The sequence below is a fragment of the Brachycentrus maculatus genome, unplaced genomic scaffold, assembly GCF_059751285.1.
Source record: "Brachycentrus maculatus isolate JH-2025_06_01 unplaced genomic scaffold, ASM5975128v1 h1tg000390l, whole genome shotgun sequence".
In the NCBI taxonomy this organism is placed as follows: Eukaryota; Metazoa; Arthropoda; class Insecta; order Trichoptera; family Brachycentridae; genus Brachycentrus; species Brachycentrus maculatus.
Genome location: NW_028281139.1, coordinates 146,452 through 164,361, shown reverse-complemented (window position 1 = coordinate 164,361; position 17,910 = coordinate 146,452). Strand labels below are relative to the sequence as shown.

The following is a 17,910-nucleotide window of genomic DNA, read 5'->3' as shown; positions in this document are numbered from 1 at the left end:
TAACAGGTTTCCACTGAAAATTAATCTTAAAAAAATTGTCGTGTAAATAAAATTGACTATATAATATTATAACTTACATTTCTTAATCAAATGGATGTCAAAAATATTTCTCTTAAACGTTTTAAAAGAAGTGTTATTACGACTTACGATATACGACTATAATATTATTCGAACAATCTATTATATATAACTTTAACTTGTGCTAAAGTTATAATAATATTATAAATATAACACGAGTTAATGAATATTATAATGACTTGTATTAAACAACTTTCAAATAAAATAATATTATAATTATTACTACTGAAATAGTTATAATAATTATAAAAATATAATTATTAATGTTAATAAATATCATTATAACTTGTGTTAAACGACTTTAATATGTGCTGTTATTATAATTCTAATAAAACTATTAATGAATATTATTGTTAATGAATATCATTATAACTTGTGTTAAACGACTTTAATATGTGCTGTTATTATAATACTAATAAAACTATTAATGAATATTAACGTTAATAAATATATTTTTCCCCTCTTGATCCCCACCTTGTCGCGGTGAGGGGGCTTGCGTGCCTCAGTGATTCACCAGGCTATGGCGGTAGTCTAACTACCAGAAGGGCCTCCCATGCCAAGCAGGTTGGTGAAGAGAGGCCAGACAAAGCGGGAAACAAGGTTGAGCCAACCTGGTGAGGGGTCCTCGGACCTCAGGCCTCGGGAGCGCAGGGCCAATCACTCTGCCTCCCTAAACCCTTTGATTACGATAAGTCCACGAAATGCCTCGGACACCGGCTTCTCTGGCACCCCCCGACCCGGCTGTGGTATTAGGACTGCGCTCACTAAACGGCTCCTATCCAACAATTCATCTTTCCGGATTGGAACGTACAATGTGCGGACAATGCAGGTCCACGGTAAAGATATTCACGCGACTCGTATCATGGATGACTACAAGTTAGACATCCTAGGACTGAGCGAGTCGCGATGGAAAGGATCTGGAAAGAGGTTGTTGGATAGTCACATGTGTCTGCACTCCGGCCAAGAACGATATCACCGTCAAGGGGTGGCAATTCTCCTTTCAGAAAGAGCAGCAAAGTGCTTGCTTAGTTGGGAACCAATTTCTGAAAGGCTTATACGCGTCACCCTCCAAACGGCCGATAGTTCTGTCACTGTCCTTCAGTGCTACGCGCCTACCGAAATTGCAGATGTCCAAACAAAAGATGCCTTTTACGACTCTCTCCATGCGGTCATCGCCTCTCTCCCAAGAAGAACCCGCGTGGTAGTATTGGGAGATTTCAACGCGAGAGTCGGAACAGACCCATCACTTGCCCCAACGGTGATGGGAAGGCACGGCTATGGGCAAGCCAATGACAATGGAGAAAGACTGGTCGAGTTCGCTAGTATTAACGACCTTGTCATTGGCGGTACGCTATTTCCCCATAAGTCCATCCATAAGTACACCTGGACCTCCCCTGATGGACGAACAAGAGCGCAGATAGATCACGTCCTCTATGGACGTGCTAACCGGCGAGAGCTCCTCGATGTCAGGTCCTACAGAGGGGCCGACATTCATAGTGATCACGAGTTACTCGTCGGAAGAATCTGTCTGCAGCTCAAACGTCTGCCGAGATGTCCTCGGCGGAAGAGAATCAACTTAGACAAGTTGAAGAGTGCCGAAATAAGATTGAGATTCGAGGAAACGGTCGGACAACGTGCCCAGCAAGAAACCGATCCTCAGTCCATTTATGTTGACTCAATTGAGGCGCAGTGGGCTAGTCTCAAATCGGCTCTCAACTCTTCCGCCAATGAGGTTCTTGGCCCCAGGATAGGAGAAAGACCCCATTGGATGTCAGATGAGACTTGGGGAAAGATAGCTGAGCGCGCTCACTTAAAAGCACTGAGGGACAGTGAAAGTGACCCCTTCCAACTGGACACCCTCAGAGATGACTACAGGCGCCAAGATCGTATAGTCAAACGATCATGTAGACTCGATAAGCGCCGTCATCTCGATTCTCTTATTGTAACGGCGGAACATGCTGCCCAAGGAAATGACACGCGGAAATTATTCCAAATTACAAGAAAGATCTGCGGAAAGAATTCGATAACCCCTGGAGCTGTGAAAAACACAAATGGAGTTATCGAATCTGACGCGGATCGTATAAAGGAAATATGGCGTGATCATTTCCACAGGGTCTTGAATCGCCCTCCTCCACCAATCATCCTCGATATTCCCTCGGAGGCTGCGTCAAGCATTCCGCGGGCGGTTGCCATACCTGATGGTCCACCGACACAGGCGGAAATTATAGCTGCCGTGTCGAAATTGAAAAATGGGACTGCCCCTGGTGTTGATGGTATCCACCCGGAATTCTTGAAATGCAGCGTTACTGGCATTATTGGCCCTTTACACCAATTAATGTCCAGTGTGTGGGAAGAAGAGCGATGCCCTAGAGACTGGGTAAATGGGGAGATTACCGTGTTACATAAGAAGGGTGATCCACTCAACTGTGACAACTACCGCGGCATTACGCTACTCAGCGTACCTGGGAAGGTGCTTGCCCACGTAATCTTGCAGAGAATCCGAGCCCCCATTATGCAGGTGCTCAGAGAAAACCAGGCAGGGTTTCTGCCTGGCAGGTCCTGTGCGGATCAAATCCATAATATTCGCCACATTCTACAGCAGAGCCAGGAATTTAACAGTTCTCTGGCGATGTGTTTTGTAGACTATGAGAAAGCGTTTGATAGTCCGCACAGGCCCACACTCTGGAAAGTACTGGAAGCTTATGGGGTGCCTGCGAAATTAGTGGAGCTAATTAAGTCCCTTCACCTCAATAGTGAATGCCGTATGAGAGTTGACGATGTTGTCACGGATTGGTTTGGGGTCTCTACCGGAGTCAGACAAGGCTGCGTCCTTGCGCCGTTTCTCTTCATCATCCTCATGGATTTCATTCTTCGAAAGTCATTACCATCTGACCGAGGTATAACCATCTCCCCCTCCCGGAAACTCTGCGACCTAGAGTACGCAGATGATGCTGTTTTAATTGATGACTCCGTCGAGGGTCTTCAATTAATCGTCGACAGGGTAAATAGGTACTCTACGCACATGGGGCTAACAATAAATGTTGCAAAAACCCATGTGTTGTGCAACAGCTCATGCCTAGATGCCCAACAACCCTTGATGTTGAGTAACCAGCGCATCGAAAGGGTCGAGAGTTTCAAGTACTTGGGAGTGTACGCGACTGAAAATGGCAGCCTTCAAAAGGAACTGGGAGTGCGATTAGGACTCGCAGGGTCCGCATTTAACAGTATGAAGGCTGTCTGGAGATCGGATTTATACTCGGTGAAGACCAAATGCCGCCTATACAATGCCTGCATTGCTCCTGTTCTCTTATACGGCTGTGAAACATGGCACCTTACAAGGGCCCAGAGCAGCCGTGTACTAAGCTTTGAGAACAGGTGTCTGCGGAGAATTTTAGGCGTGCGGTGGTTTGACTTTGTGAGGAATGAAGAGATAAGGCGTAGGACGCAGCAAATCTTGGTCACAACTGTCGTCAAGAAAAGGCGATTCAGTTGGCTTGGCCATGTACTCCGCATGCCCCCTGAGAGCCTTAATCAAGCTTGCCTCTTTTACAAGGCATCAGGTTCGCGCCGCCCAGGACGACCACTGCTGACAATTCGTCGGCAGTTCTCGTCAGAACTTCGGGACGCGGATCTGACTTGGGAGGATGCAAGGGAGCTGGCAGCCGACAGAAAAGCCTGGAGACAGTTTGTGGACTCCATATGCTCCACCTAGGGAGCGGATATGGTTTATTATTTTATTTATTAATATCATTATAACTTGTGTTAAACGACTTTAATATGTGCTGTTATTATAATACTAATAAAACTATTAATGAATATTAATGTTGATAAATATCATTATAACTTGTGTTAAACGACTTTAATATGTGCTGTTATTATAATACTAATAAAACTATTAATGAATATTAATGTTAATATATATCATTATAACTTGTGTTAAACTACTTTAATATGTGCTGTTATTATAATACTAATAAAACTATTAATGAATATTAATGTTAATGAATATCATTATAACTTGTGTTAAACGATTTAAATATTATTCGAACAATCCGCGAAATATTTTTATAGCTTTTACTTGTGTTGTAGTTATAATACTAATATAACACTTAATGAAAATTAATGAAAATGAATAGTATTATAACTTCTTTTATACGACTTTAAAATTACTCGAACAATCCGCGAAATATTGTGTACAATTTAAAATCATCCCTTAGTACGGTCATTAAAAATATACTAAGAAATGGTAATGGGCAAATTAAAGGAGCTGTAAAATATTTAAAGGGACTGAGCTTTTATTCAAAATTATGAATTATGGACTGTGAGAAATCTCCGATTTCTATTGGTTCATGGCTCGTAAACCTTTTTTTTATTGACTTCGCCATAGACAAAGGCGGCAGTTTATGGGGGCATATTAAGTTAAGACTGTGCGGTTAATATTAACTTGGTAGGTATTTATTAGTCAGCCAGGGGTCGTAAAATTTACCATACTGCTTAAAAACTACATATAGTATATACATATAAAAAAATGTATCTTCATAAAAGTGCAAAAATAACCTTACAAACTTGTCGATAATGCCTGATTTTTTTATTGCAAATGAAGATTAAAGGAACACTGAACGTAGTCAAAATGCTTTCTCTTGAAAGGATGTACAGAAAAAAAGCTATTTGATAAATGTTCGAATGATCTTCTTCTTCTTCTTCTTTTTCTAGATCCTAAGGATCTGTTTGTGCCTCCGCTTGTAGCTATTGGGATGTTGACTCCCAGCTGTCTTTCCACCTATGTGGAGGTCTGCCTGGGGGTCTGCGTCCTTCAGGTATTCCTTGAAGGAAGTGGAAGTCTGTCATCTGACATTCTGTTTACATGATCATTACAGTATCGCCTTCGTTGTCGTCCCCACCTCACGATATCCTCCGTCTTACACATGCTCCGGATGTCGGTACTTCTTACTTGGTCTCGTATAGTGATATCAGGAAATAATGCGAAGCTAACTAACTGTTATTGATGACGATAAATTAATAATGAAAATAATAATCAAAGTTCCGAGACGCTTATGATAGTCATACTACTATGCTCTAAAACAATCCTTACATATGCATTTAAGCATTACTCTCACATAACAAAAGAAAGCATCTATCAGTAAAGCATAAAAATCACAATTGACATACTTTATGGAAACGTATATAGAACCTCAAGATCCTAAATACAGAATAACATCAAACAAAATTTAGCGCACACCTCTTTTGGTCGTCAAAGAAACTTTGATTAATATCCAATAAATTGTCCAACCTGCTTCCACTATCCATAAAGTCATTAAATAACGAAACTACATACTACGTATACTTTCCTCTACCTCCTTTATTAAACTCCCCATTTCCTTTGCAGTCATTATTATCTTTTTTTGTAATTTATGCTTTTTGTATTTTAATATGTAATTTATATATTTTTTAATGTTCAAGTACTATCTACCCTCTGATTGCAAACGGCTTTACATGTATATGGTATCAAACGTTTTGATCAATATCACTAGTCTGTTTTTGGTTGGTTGGAAGATATTGCTTTTTAGCAATAAGCCCGACAATGTACATATTTATTTTCTGTACATGAAGTTTAAATAAATAAATACATAAGTGTAATAAGCTATTCAAAAATGGGTAATGGAGGTGGATAGATCTGAAATAGGTCGCATCATTGGTCCATCTGCTTTCATTGAATGTTATAAACAATTGACTTTATATATGATTTTGTAAACAAGTAATGTAAGATATTCCTCGGCACGGGAAAACCCAGTGAGGGTACATTATTACAAATTGTAATTTTTAATTTTGTCCGCCTCCGTAGTGTAATTAATAGTCAGCGAGCTCGCCTACCGTACCGGAGGTCCCGGGTTCGATTTCCAGGGGGGGTCAAATACATTTAAGTGATTTTTTTCAATATTACCCTGGACTGGTACCTGAAGTGGAGGGCTGATCACCTTTCCTTCATGTGTTAACGATCAAGATAACACAGCATTTATATGATGCAGTGCCCTATGCACCATTGAGGTGCGGATAAGGGTTTGAATTAATAATTTTATGTATGATGGAAATCAGTTTTTGCTAATACTCAAATTTGTAATGTATGTTTAACTATTTACAGGAAGGCATGAGTGGTCAATGTCCGACTTTTGTCAACCCAGAAGTTTGAAATAAAAAACAACTAGATGACACATTTCAACCGTCAAAAAACTCGGTGAATTTTCTCGAATGTTCATGTATGGTATACTACAGTGTTTTTCAGTACGAGTCTACTCGTTTATTAATAAAAAAAAGTATGTATTATATAAAGTGACTACGTACATTATTCTGAAAAGTTAGTAGGTGTTCGTTAGGGAAGGAGGGAAGAGAGTTGTAAAGCTTTCAAAGGGAATAATGAATGAAAAGAATACGAGTGTGACAAAACGTGATATTGTTTTTAGGTTTTTACGTGAAAATGTTTGTTTTTGGATATTGAAATCGTTCATGCTGTATCGTGTGATGTTCCCATTTTCTTTAATTTACCCTAACGCTGGTTATTATCTGTCTTTTAACACGTTATTACAATTTATTAAAATTCAACACTTGAATATACCACTCTATTATTGTTTAATTTTAATAAAATAATCATGTCATTCCACAAAGTTAATGCCGAATTAATAAATAATACAATTTATATTAGTTTAGATATCAGATTCATTGAGGCTATTATCTAAGCAAGTACACACATTACGTGGTATTATTTCAAAAACTTTAGCCTACCCGGGAAATATATTGCTTTCAGTTCATACTCGCTCCAAAAAGTTTGTTACATAGTTATTACATAATTATTACAAAGTTATTACATAATTATTACATAATTCTATAAAAAAAACTATACTGTAAGACAACATTTTGAGTGTGTCCAAATACTTGTTCACAAATCTGGATTATCTACAATTAAAGGAGTTAGTTTTCATATTATTTTTTGACATCTCATCAAAGATGAAGAAGAATATGGAAGTCTGGGCATTTACGGGGCTGATGACCGTAAATGCTCAGACTTCCATATTCTTCTTCATCTTTGATGAGATGTCAAAAAATAATGTACTGTAAGACAATTATTTATGCTATCAAATACGACATGATTGAATGATGAGATATATTTCACATTTGCTCACTTCCATTTTCCGCTTATGAATAGCATTTTCATAATAAGTTTCTATTTTCAATGACTTTACAGATAATGAAAGCAAGTTATACGAATTAAATGCATAATTATCAAAGACTTTTTCACCAAAGGACGGTCATGACGAACTACGGTTACTGATCAAATAAAATTTATGTGGAAAAAACAACATTACTGTTATTTTATTATATAAAAGCTTAATCCAGAAATTTCAGTACAAAACTCAAATATGATACATTTGTTTTAAAATTTAGAAAAAAATGTTGTTAAAAATCATGCTTTAGTATATCTTGTTACCAGAGTTTTGTTGTATATTACACATAACTATCAACCAAATTATTTTTGATACCTGTTGATGACCCTTAAACATCGAGCTTTCGCGGATATGGCATTCTTCTTTTTAGAAATGTAATGATAAAATTATTTATCTGTTGTTCTGTACTGTCGTTCGGATTATAAGTTGTATAAAAACAACGTTATGCTTTTATGGCGAGGTGTAAACAATGCGATTGTTGACAATAAATTTTCACAATGCGAGCTTTTTTTATTTCCACCGTCAACTCGAATCCTACTCAATTCAAACATCGCCCTGACAGCTGAAAAGCTTTCAGATAAGCAACTTAATGTTGGTTGCCATAATACAAGTACTCGTATCGCACAATGTGGGGGCTTTTGTTTTTAAACAAAATATTTTTGATGTTAATTAATATCATTTTGAGAGTGGCGCTGTTTCGTGAATGATTTATGATTATTTTGTCGGATTCATTAAGAATTGTTTTCAACAAAGCGATCACATTTCTAACCCTTCTTTCCTGTAATGTTTAACCAGTATATATTGCATATTTTGTATACTGAAAGCATTGTTAACTTTGTGGTATGGTTATAAAACGCTCTCCTTATCATTCAAATTAGTAACGAAGTAGTGTTTTTTAATTTTATTTACTTTTTACAAAAATGTTAATAGTATTAGTATATAACCACTCACCGAGATTTTTATGTCTACCGGTTTCGAGACGTACCGGTCTCTTCGTCAGGACAATCGCTACCATAGCATACAAACAATACCACCCTTCACCACCATAGTACCATTTACACACTTAAAACTACACAAAATTTTTAACATATGCGATTTTTAATTTTAATGAATGGAAAATTATGTTGAATAAAACTCATTGCAGGCTTTAAATAAGATTAATTAAGTAATTTTCTTAATTTTTATTTATTTTTTTTTTTTATTTATTTTTATTTACACATTCGTTTGATAATGCCCTAACAAGGCGAAACAATTGTCACAATATAATTTTTTATGTGTTTTTTGTTAATAAAATACAACTTAGTAGACTCAAAAAATCTGTGTTTGATTTAAAATTAATACATAATTTTCTTAATTTTATCGATAATGCTTATCTTAGGCTTACATTCCTCCCTTATATCACAATTCGAGTATCTATCATAAATCGTTTTGCCGCACTGAGAGATCGCATTCGGACCACATTCAGTCTTCTTTCATCCTTATTTTCTCTAAAAAAGGGCAGAAACCACGACCCCTAAACATTTAAAAATTAATAATAATAAATGAATGTTTAGATTTAGCGTTCAATTTGTAGAACTCCATTTTAATTTATGTATTAAATTTAAAATCAAATACTGATTTTTTGAGTCTATTAATTGTATTTGTTTTTGTTAAAAACAAATAATTTAATAAATTTTATGACAGTTGCTTCGCCTAGTTATGGCATTTTCAAACAAATGTTCTCTTGAAAACGCCATAACTAGGCGAAACAACTGTCACAATTTTATGTTTTTTTTTTTAAATAATAAAATACAACTTACAACATTTTGAGTGTGTCCAAATATAAGAGTTTCTGCTTAATAAAAAGCTTCTTTACATCTCACCAATAGATGTCTCTAGTGAAGTTCTAGTGATTCATGAACAAGGTTTCTAAATTGGTTCATATATATAGAACTTCCAAGAATTTGAGTAGTGTGGTTGTCAATAATGGGTAGAATTGGTGAATGTTACACGTGTGTAAAGTGATCACTTAAACCAGCCTATGACGGTCGTAAGCCCCGTAAATGCCCAGACTTCCATATTCTTCTTCATCTTTGATGAGATGTCAAAAAATAAAAAAAAATATAAAAAAAATAATATGAAAATACAACTTAGTAGACTCAAAAAATCAGTGTTTTATTTAACCTTTAAAACATAAAATAATAAATGAGGGTTGTGTAACTAATTGATACGTTTATTAATGTCATTGTCTTTATACACTGTGATGCCGATTTGCCGGAGCCAGTATCAAAATTAATACTCAATATTTATCTTACGAACAATGTCAGTTATTATATCCGAGTTGCTTCTCTCCCGTTAATGAGAATTTAATCAAACATCACCCAGTCTACGAACAGGAATACAAACGTATTAGTGTAATGTTGATTAATGTACATTTCATGTACGAACGTACACATATGTGTACAGAGATGTAATCTCAAAACACATCTCTGGAGAGAACGCTATCCATTCATAGGCATAGCACATTACACATCAATTAATCTTTTAACTTACTAACTAATCATAATAAAATAATAATAAAACCCTTATCCGCACCCCAATGGTGCATAGGGCACTGCGTCATATAAACGCAGTGTTATCTTGATCGTTTACACATGAAGGAAAGGTGATCAGCCCTCCGCTTCAGGTACCAGTCCAGGGTAATATTGAATAAATATTACAGTGAAAAATCACTAATATTTATTTGACCCCCCTGGGAATCGAACCCGCGGCCTCCAGAACGGTAGCCGAGCGTGCTGACCATTACACTACGGAGGCGGACATATGTCCGCCTCCGTAGTGTAATGGTCAGTAACTAATCATTATAACTAATCATTTTAATAAAAATGTATTATCAGTTATTTTCAGGCGTCCACATCCGTGATGTAATGATTAGCGTGTTTAGCTACCGTGATGAAGGTCCCAGGTTCAATTCCGACGGTATGTGTAGTACTTATATCTGATTTTTTCAGCTAGAATAAGAATTTTATTTTCAAATTATTCATTCAGTACTTTAGAGTAAAACTGCGTAAACATTTTCGTTTATAGAAAGGGTCTGAAATTAGCATAGCCTAGGTGATGTCGTCTATGGTAGAAGGACCTACAACTTGAGAATGAGGAGAGCTGACCCCAACAATCAATAAAAACAATAAGTTGGGATAGAGCTGGGAAGGAAGAAGACTTAAATAAATATTAACCAAAATAAAAATAGTACAATTATTTTTTTCTCTCTCTATTTTTTCTTAAAATAGTCAGTAATCCGAATGATTTCCTAAACCGAACGACCTACTGTACTGTCCATAATAGAATGACTTACAAGCTGAGGACGAGGAGAGCTGACTCCAGCAGTCTACAAAGACGATAAGTTGGGATGGAGCTAGAAAGAAGAAGAGTTCCTCAATAAAAATGTAAAATAAATAGCACTTTATATTATTTATTGATTCGGCATTAACTTTGTGGTATGACATACATTTATTTGACTCACATAAATTTAAATTACAAATTTAAATGGTTACTGACAAGGTCAAGCCATGAACAATTAAAAAAAATAGAAATATATAAAAAAATCATTATAATTAAACATCAATTCATAATATGCTTTTCCAAAACACGTCACAATTATTATCTATGTTTCCTTTTACAAAAAGTCCTGTTTCTTACCCCCCCCCCTTATTTATTACCCTATCAATCTCTTTATATGGGTATCTGAATATTTTTTTTGATTGTTAGTTTTACTATTCACCTTTAAATAAAAACAACAGTAGTTGTCAAAACTAGTCGTGTATAATTAAATACATACTCATTCTGTGGTATTATACAAAAAAATTAAAAATAAGAGTATTTAAGAGTCAAACCGATTTTTTTCTCGTTTTTTTTAAATACTCTATAATCCGAACGATTCCCTAATCCGAACGAGCCACTGTACGATTTATAGAATTTTCGGATTAGCGAGCTGCCACTGTAGTAAAGAGAGGGCGAAAATTCAGAAAACAATTTGTAATTCTGTTTGCAAATACGCTTAGAGAAAATTGATAGGTTGATATTATTAAACAGAATTTCTTTCCACGTAAATACCATAAAGACCCTCCCGATTCATAAAAATTCAATAAACCTACTTTTTCCAGGGCGAGCCACGCGAATTTGTATTCAAAATAATTCCAAACAAATAAATTGGAAACTCCAATAGTACGCAGGCAGTGCTATGAGGAACAGACTCGAAGCTAAAGGTAAAGCTCACAAAGGTAATTGTGGTACATTTTGTTCCAATACCAAGATGGGGAGGGGGTGGCAATCTGACTGGCTAAGGGAGGCGGAAGGTAAACGAGCAGAATTTTAATATCGGAAATTGTTGGGGGTGTCGGTGTGTTTTTTATTATTTTATTATTCATTTAAAATAGTTACAGTAAATATTACATAAAAAATTAAATAAAAAATCTTATTCACAATTCTGGAATTAGCTCCATTTAGAGATATTTATAACAAATTTATTTTTATTTTTAAGTAAATGATAGAAAAATATGATTTAATTTATATTTGAAGCAATAACTTTGCGATTTTCCAATTTATAATTAAAATATGACTTTGTTTTAAAATGACTGTAATTATTTTATTGTAACTTAATTATAATGTCCACCGGTTTCGACGCTAACCGCTTTTTTATCAAGACTGATAAATGTATTAAGTGTAACTGTATTTATCAGTCTTGAAAAAGAAGCGGTTAGCTTCGAAACCAGTAGACATTATAATTAAGTTAAAATAAAATATTTTTAGTGATTTCAAAAGTTTTATTTGAATTAAATTACAATTTAATTTATTTTCTAGTCATTTCTACTTTGAACACATCTTACACTAGTTACTCTGCTCCTCTCCAAAAAAGCGACTATGCTCTTGTGCTTGAAGAAGGATTTCACACTCACTTATTATGTATTGTTTATAGGTACTTATGAATGATCCAATATTTTTTCTTCTTTGTATTATTTTGGTGTGTGTTTTCTTTTTCAATCAACATGTATTACAGATGCCGGACATGTATAAAATAGAACCCAGTCAGGAATCCGAAATGAATGAACTGAAAATTTTTTTCATAGTAAGATATGTATTTATGTTAGTGATTAGTTATATTTTCTAATTTTTTTCCTTTAAACATGCTTCTTACCTTGAGGTGTGTTTTTCATATTTTTTTCATACGCTTACCATATTAACTACATATATCCGTTAACTGTTTTATATTTTATATTTTGCCTGTGCAAGCTTTGTTTAATTTTTTTTAAAACTTTTTATTTGTGTTTCAGTTTCATTGACCTTAACCTAAAACAAATACTGAACAACAAATGTCACCTATCATTTGGCAATTGAATATCAATGCTTTATGGAATTGAATAAGTATTGTTTTTTTCACTAACTGCATACAGTCTACTTTCATCCATCTTTTCTCATCTCCATGCTTCAATTCTGTAACAAATACTAAAAAATATAAATACCTCGTTAAAAACCTTATGCCAAAATATGGAAAAAAATGTTCACCGTAATTTGGCAATTCAATATCAATGCTTTATGGAATTGAATAAGTATTGACTCTAACAAACATATGCACCGAGAGATCGCATTTCGAATGCAACTCGTATTCTTTTATACATCTTTTCCCAACTCCATGCTTCAATTCTGGAACAAATACCAAAAAAATGGAAATACCTTGTTAAAAACCGTATGCTAAAATATGGAAAAAAGATGTCTCTCCTATGATTTGGCAAATTGAATATCAATGATTTATGGAATTGAATAATTACTATCTCTATCGTATATCTTTTAACTGCATTCAGTCTACTTTCATCCATCTTTTCCTAACTCCATGCTTCTATTCTGGAACTGGAAAAATGGAAAAACCTTGTTAAAAACCTTATGCTAAATATGGAAACGAGATGTCTCCTGTGATTTGGCAATTGAATATCAATGCTTTATTGAATTGAATAAGTATTGTCTCGTTATATTTTCCTGTTCGATTTAGACGGTTTAATGACTGTCCAATTAGACCTTGTCCATGCATTTAATAATTCCCTAACGAGGGTACTTTGAATCAGAAAATACAGGACACAGTTCCTAAGGACCGTTGTTTCGAATTCATTGAATTGAATCTCTTTGATTATGACGTCAAGGCTGGTTATTTGAATTTGAAGAATTACGAATGATAACGAAAAATGTAAATAATATTTCCATATATAAGGTATGACTTTTAATGACATTGTGATCAATATTTTAAATTATTTATTTCTCACTTATTTGATAATATATCTTTATTATTAAATTAGATTTAAGTTTTGTATTGACATTTATTTGTTGAACTTCATTTTATGTAATAAAATAACAGCTACACATATATATATATATATATATATATATATATATATATATATATATATATATATATATATATATATATATATATATATATATATATATATATATATATAAATATATATATATATATATATATATATATATATATATATATATATATATATATATATATATATATATATATATTTATATATATATATATATATATATATATATATATATATATATATATATATATATATATATATATATATATATATATATATATATGTATATATATATATATATATATATATATATATATATATATATATATATTATATATATATATATATATATATATATATATATATATATATATATATATATATAAATATATATATATATATATATATATATATATATATATATATATATATATATATATATATATATATATATATATATATATATATATATATATATATATATATATATATATATATATATATATATATATATATATATATATATATACAGTGGGTGGCCATATTATTAGGGACACTTCGAATTTCCTGTAATTTTCATTATTAAATTAATTTAATGAGCAAATAACTTGGTTTTTTGAATATTTTTTTACTGATTGGGGTGCTTTATTAAGAATTAAGAAAATATATTATCATGGATTTAATAATACCAATTTATTTTTATCATAAAAAGTGATTATTCAACAATTTCGAAAAATTGTTAATTTTTAGTAATAACACCCTTCGCTGCGATTACAACCTCCAAACGTCAGGGCATACTTTTTAATGCAGATTTTTACATTGTGCCAGAGGTTAGGGTTACTATGCCATACTTTGATAAGAGTTTCTATCATTTGCTGCTTGGTGGTGATGACTTCTTTAGCAATCTCACGTTTCGTTAGTTCCCAAAGGTTTTCAATGGGGTTCATATCAAGCTAATTCCCCGGGTAAGGCAAAACACAGAGGTTTTTTTCAGCCAGGAATGTGATAACACTCCTGGCTTTATGACACAATACCGAATCATGCATTAACACATACTCTTCATCGCCAGGGAACCATTCTTAAGCCTTGGCTGGAGTCGACTTTTCAGTACTCGCTGGTACTAGTCTTGCCTCATGGTCCCTTCCATGATAAAGGGGCATCCCATACCCTTAAATGAGATTACGGACCACAACATTATGCTAACAGAGTGTTTTTAACCATCTCTACAAGGCAGTCTGGGTGGAATTTTTCTCCTGGGCCACGTCGGAAAAATGAAGTTTTTCGCACCAAAATTGCAAATGTTGACTCGTCCAAGAAGCACACCTGTATTGTATTACCATAATTGCAAAAATACATATATTTTTTATCTTCTTAATTTATTATACGAATACAAGCCATATTTATTCGAATCCAGTCCGAAACAGTTACATTCCGGTGTTCTTTGGCCCATAGGAGTCGTTTTTTCTTCATGCCTCAGTCAGGCGTAGTTTTTTGGTTGGACGTCGACCCATTAGATTTACTTCAACTAACCGTCTCTGAACTGTATTTTTGGATACGTTGATTCCTTCATCGTTTATCAACAGAAATTAACAACAATTAGACAATCAACAGACTTTTTACGATTTTGGAAATAGATGTCCCTGATTTTATGGGCACCACGTGGAGTTGTGATGCTTTTTCTGCCTTTTTTTCCGACGCGGGCTGATTCTAGACGCAGGCTTTTATCAATTTTTCTTTATTTCCGATGGACTCCTGACTTTGAAACATCTGTAAGTGCCGCTACTTCTCTCTGGAAATATGTGAAATGAAGTAGTAAGGTTATAACTTCAATACATTTTCTCGGAGATATGTTTGAAGACTTGCCCATACTTAAATTGAGAATATTATGGTTCAATTCAAACTTAATTGAATTTTATTTAAAAATTAATTGAAATAAACTTATTGAATTAGCAAAACTTATAAATTATTCAACAACACTAACGTTTTTATGGTCTTGAACTCAAAAAACTAACACGAAAATGGTTTTAAAAAATATTAACTGAGCTCACATCAATATCATTTTTCACTAATCAACATCCAAATGAAAAAAAAACTTACTTTTTTGATATTTCACAGTATTGATACATCTTCAAAACAATAATTATGATACCAGCAAAAAAAATACAAAAGAAAAAATAATTATAACCAATTAGTTTGACCAAAAAATTCATTTAAACTTGAAAATTACAAAAAAGTACAAGTGTCCCTAATAATTTGGCCACCCACTGTATATATATATAAATATATATATATATATATATATATATATATATATATATATATATATATATATATATATATATATATATATATATATATATATATATATATATATATATATATATATATATATATATATATATATATATATATATATATATATATATATATATATATATATATATATATATATATATATATATATATATATATATATATATATATATATATATATATATATATATATATTTATATATATATATATATATATATATATATATATATATATATATATATATATATATATATATATATATATATATATATATATATATATATATATATATATATATATGTATATATATATATTTATATATATATATATATATATATATATATATATATATATATAAATATATATATATATATATAAATATATATATATATATATATATATATATATATATATATATATATATATATATATATATATATATATATATATTTATATATATATATATATATATATATATATATATATATAAATATATATATATATATATATATATATATATATATATACATATATATATATATATATATATATATATATATATATATATATATATATATATATATATATATATATATATATATATATATATATATATATATATATATATATATATATATATATATATATATATATATATATATATATATATAAATATATATATATATATATATATATAAATATATATATATATACACACACATAAATTTTATTTGACCCATGACCGGGTTTCGTTACTGGTATTATCAGACTGGTCACCTAGTCTGATGATAATTTATAAACATAACATAAAAGCATTATAAAAAGCAAAAGTTCATGGTAGTCGCTTTAGCAGTACTTCTTTAGGGTATCAGTATACCAAATTATATATTTATTATTTTCGGGTCGAAATATTATGTATTATTCATGCAATGTAATATCGCCCGCCTTCGTAGCGTAATGGTTCGCACATTTGGCTACAAGGCAGAGATCCCTCGTCCAAATCCCGGTAGGGACCCCATTAATAATAGGTGCTTTCTCCTTGCTACATTTTATGCCTTGGAATGCTACCTATGGCGTAATATAAGTTACAAAATCATGTGTGATGTACTCATGAGTACAAAACAGCGTTACATTATCTAGTACAGAGAACCTTATGCATTAGTGGGTTTTTAAAAGTGTCGAATGAAAATAAGGTTAACAAAAAATTGTGTTAAATAAAAGTGATCATGCATTAGAGTAAATAGCTCATTTTCATCTTGGTTTGGTATCTATAAAGGTGTTAAATAGGGATGTGTAATTTTTACCGTAGCTGTTTAATCTATACGTGGATAATTGCATGAAAGAACTGAAAGGTTTATATTTTTTAATTGAAATGATAAATAATCTTGGTGAAAATTATCAGTATTTCTTAAAATAATTTATGACACATTTTTCGATAGAAACTGTTTCATAATGATGCGGAATGCAAAGAAACACGTATCATAATAAATCCAAGGTCTGATGAGTAATTTTAAAAACGTTTTTAAAATATGAAGTCGTTCATTTCAATTTTTAATTTTATTTATTTGTTTTATTTAATTTATTTTATTTAGTTGTGGTTTACAAATAATGAAAAACATAAACATATACTGTATTTCATTAGGTACAAGAAATGAAATACAGTGCAATACAAATTGTTTGAATGTTTTTCATCAATTAGATGAGAACACAATAAACTTACAGAAACAAATAAAGGTGCAGGTTAAATACATATATAAAGAATGGAAATTTGGTTGTAAAAAAAGAGTAATAACAATTAAAAGTAATGAAATAAAATAAAAAGTTAAAAGTAAAAATTCTAGGTAAAATTAAACTATGCTACATTAGGTAAAAGATTCAAGGCACTACCAGATTGGTGAAATCAATTTCAAATTGATTTCACCGATCTGGCAATAGACCTCTT

General features: G+C 32.0%; 1 protein-coding gene across 1 annotated transcript in view; it reads left to right on the top strand.

Moving 5' to 3' along the window:
• The first annotated feature begins 631 nt into the window (after positions 1-631).
• LOC148303030 (uncharacterized) overlaps positions 632-17,910 on the top strand; it is a 64,118-nt gene continuing 46,839 nt past the window's right edge. Inside the window, exon 1 of the mRNA XM_088270676.1 lies at positions 632-1,964. Within this exon, the coding sequence (XP_088126802.1) occupies positions 632-1,964 (1,333 nt within the window). The remainder of the gene's footprint in view (positions 1,965-17,910) is intronic.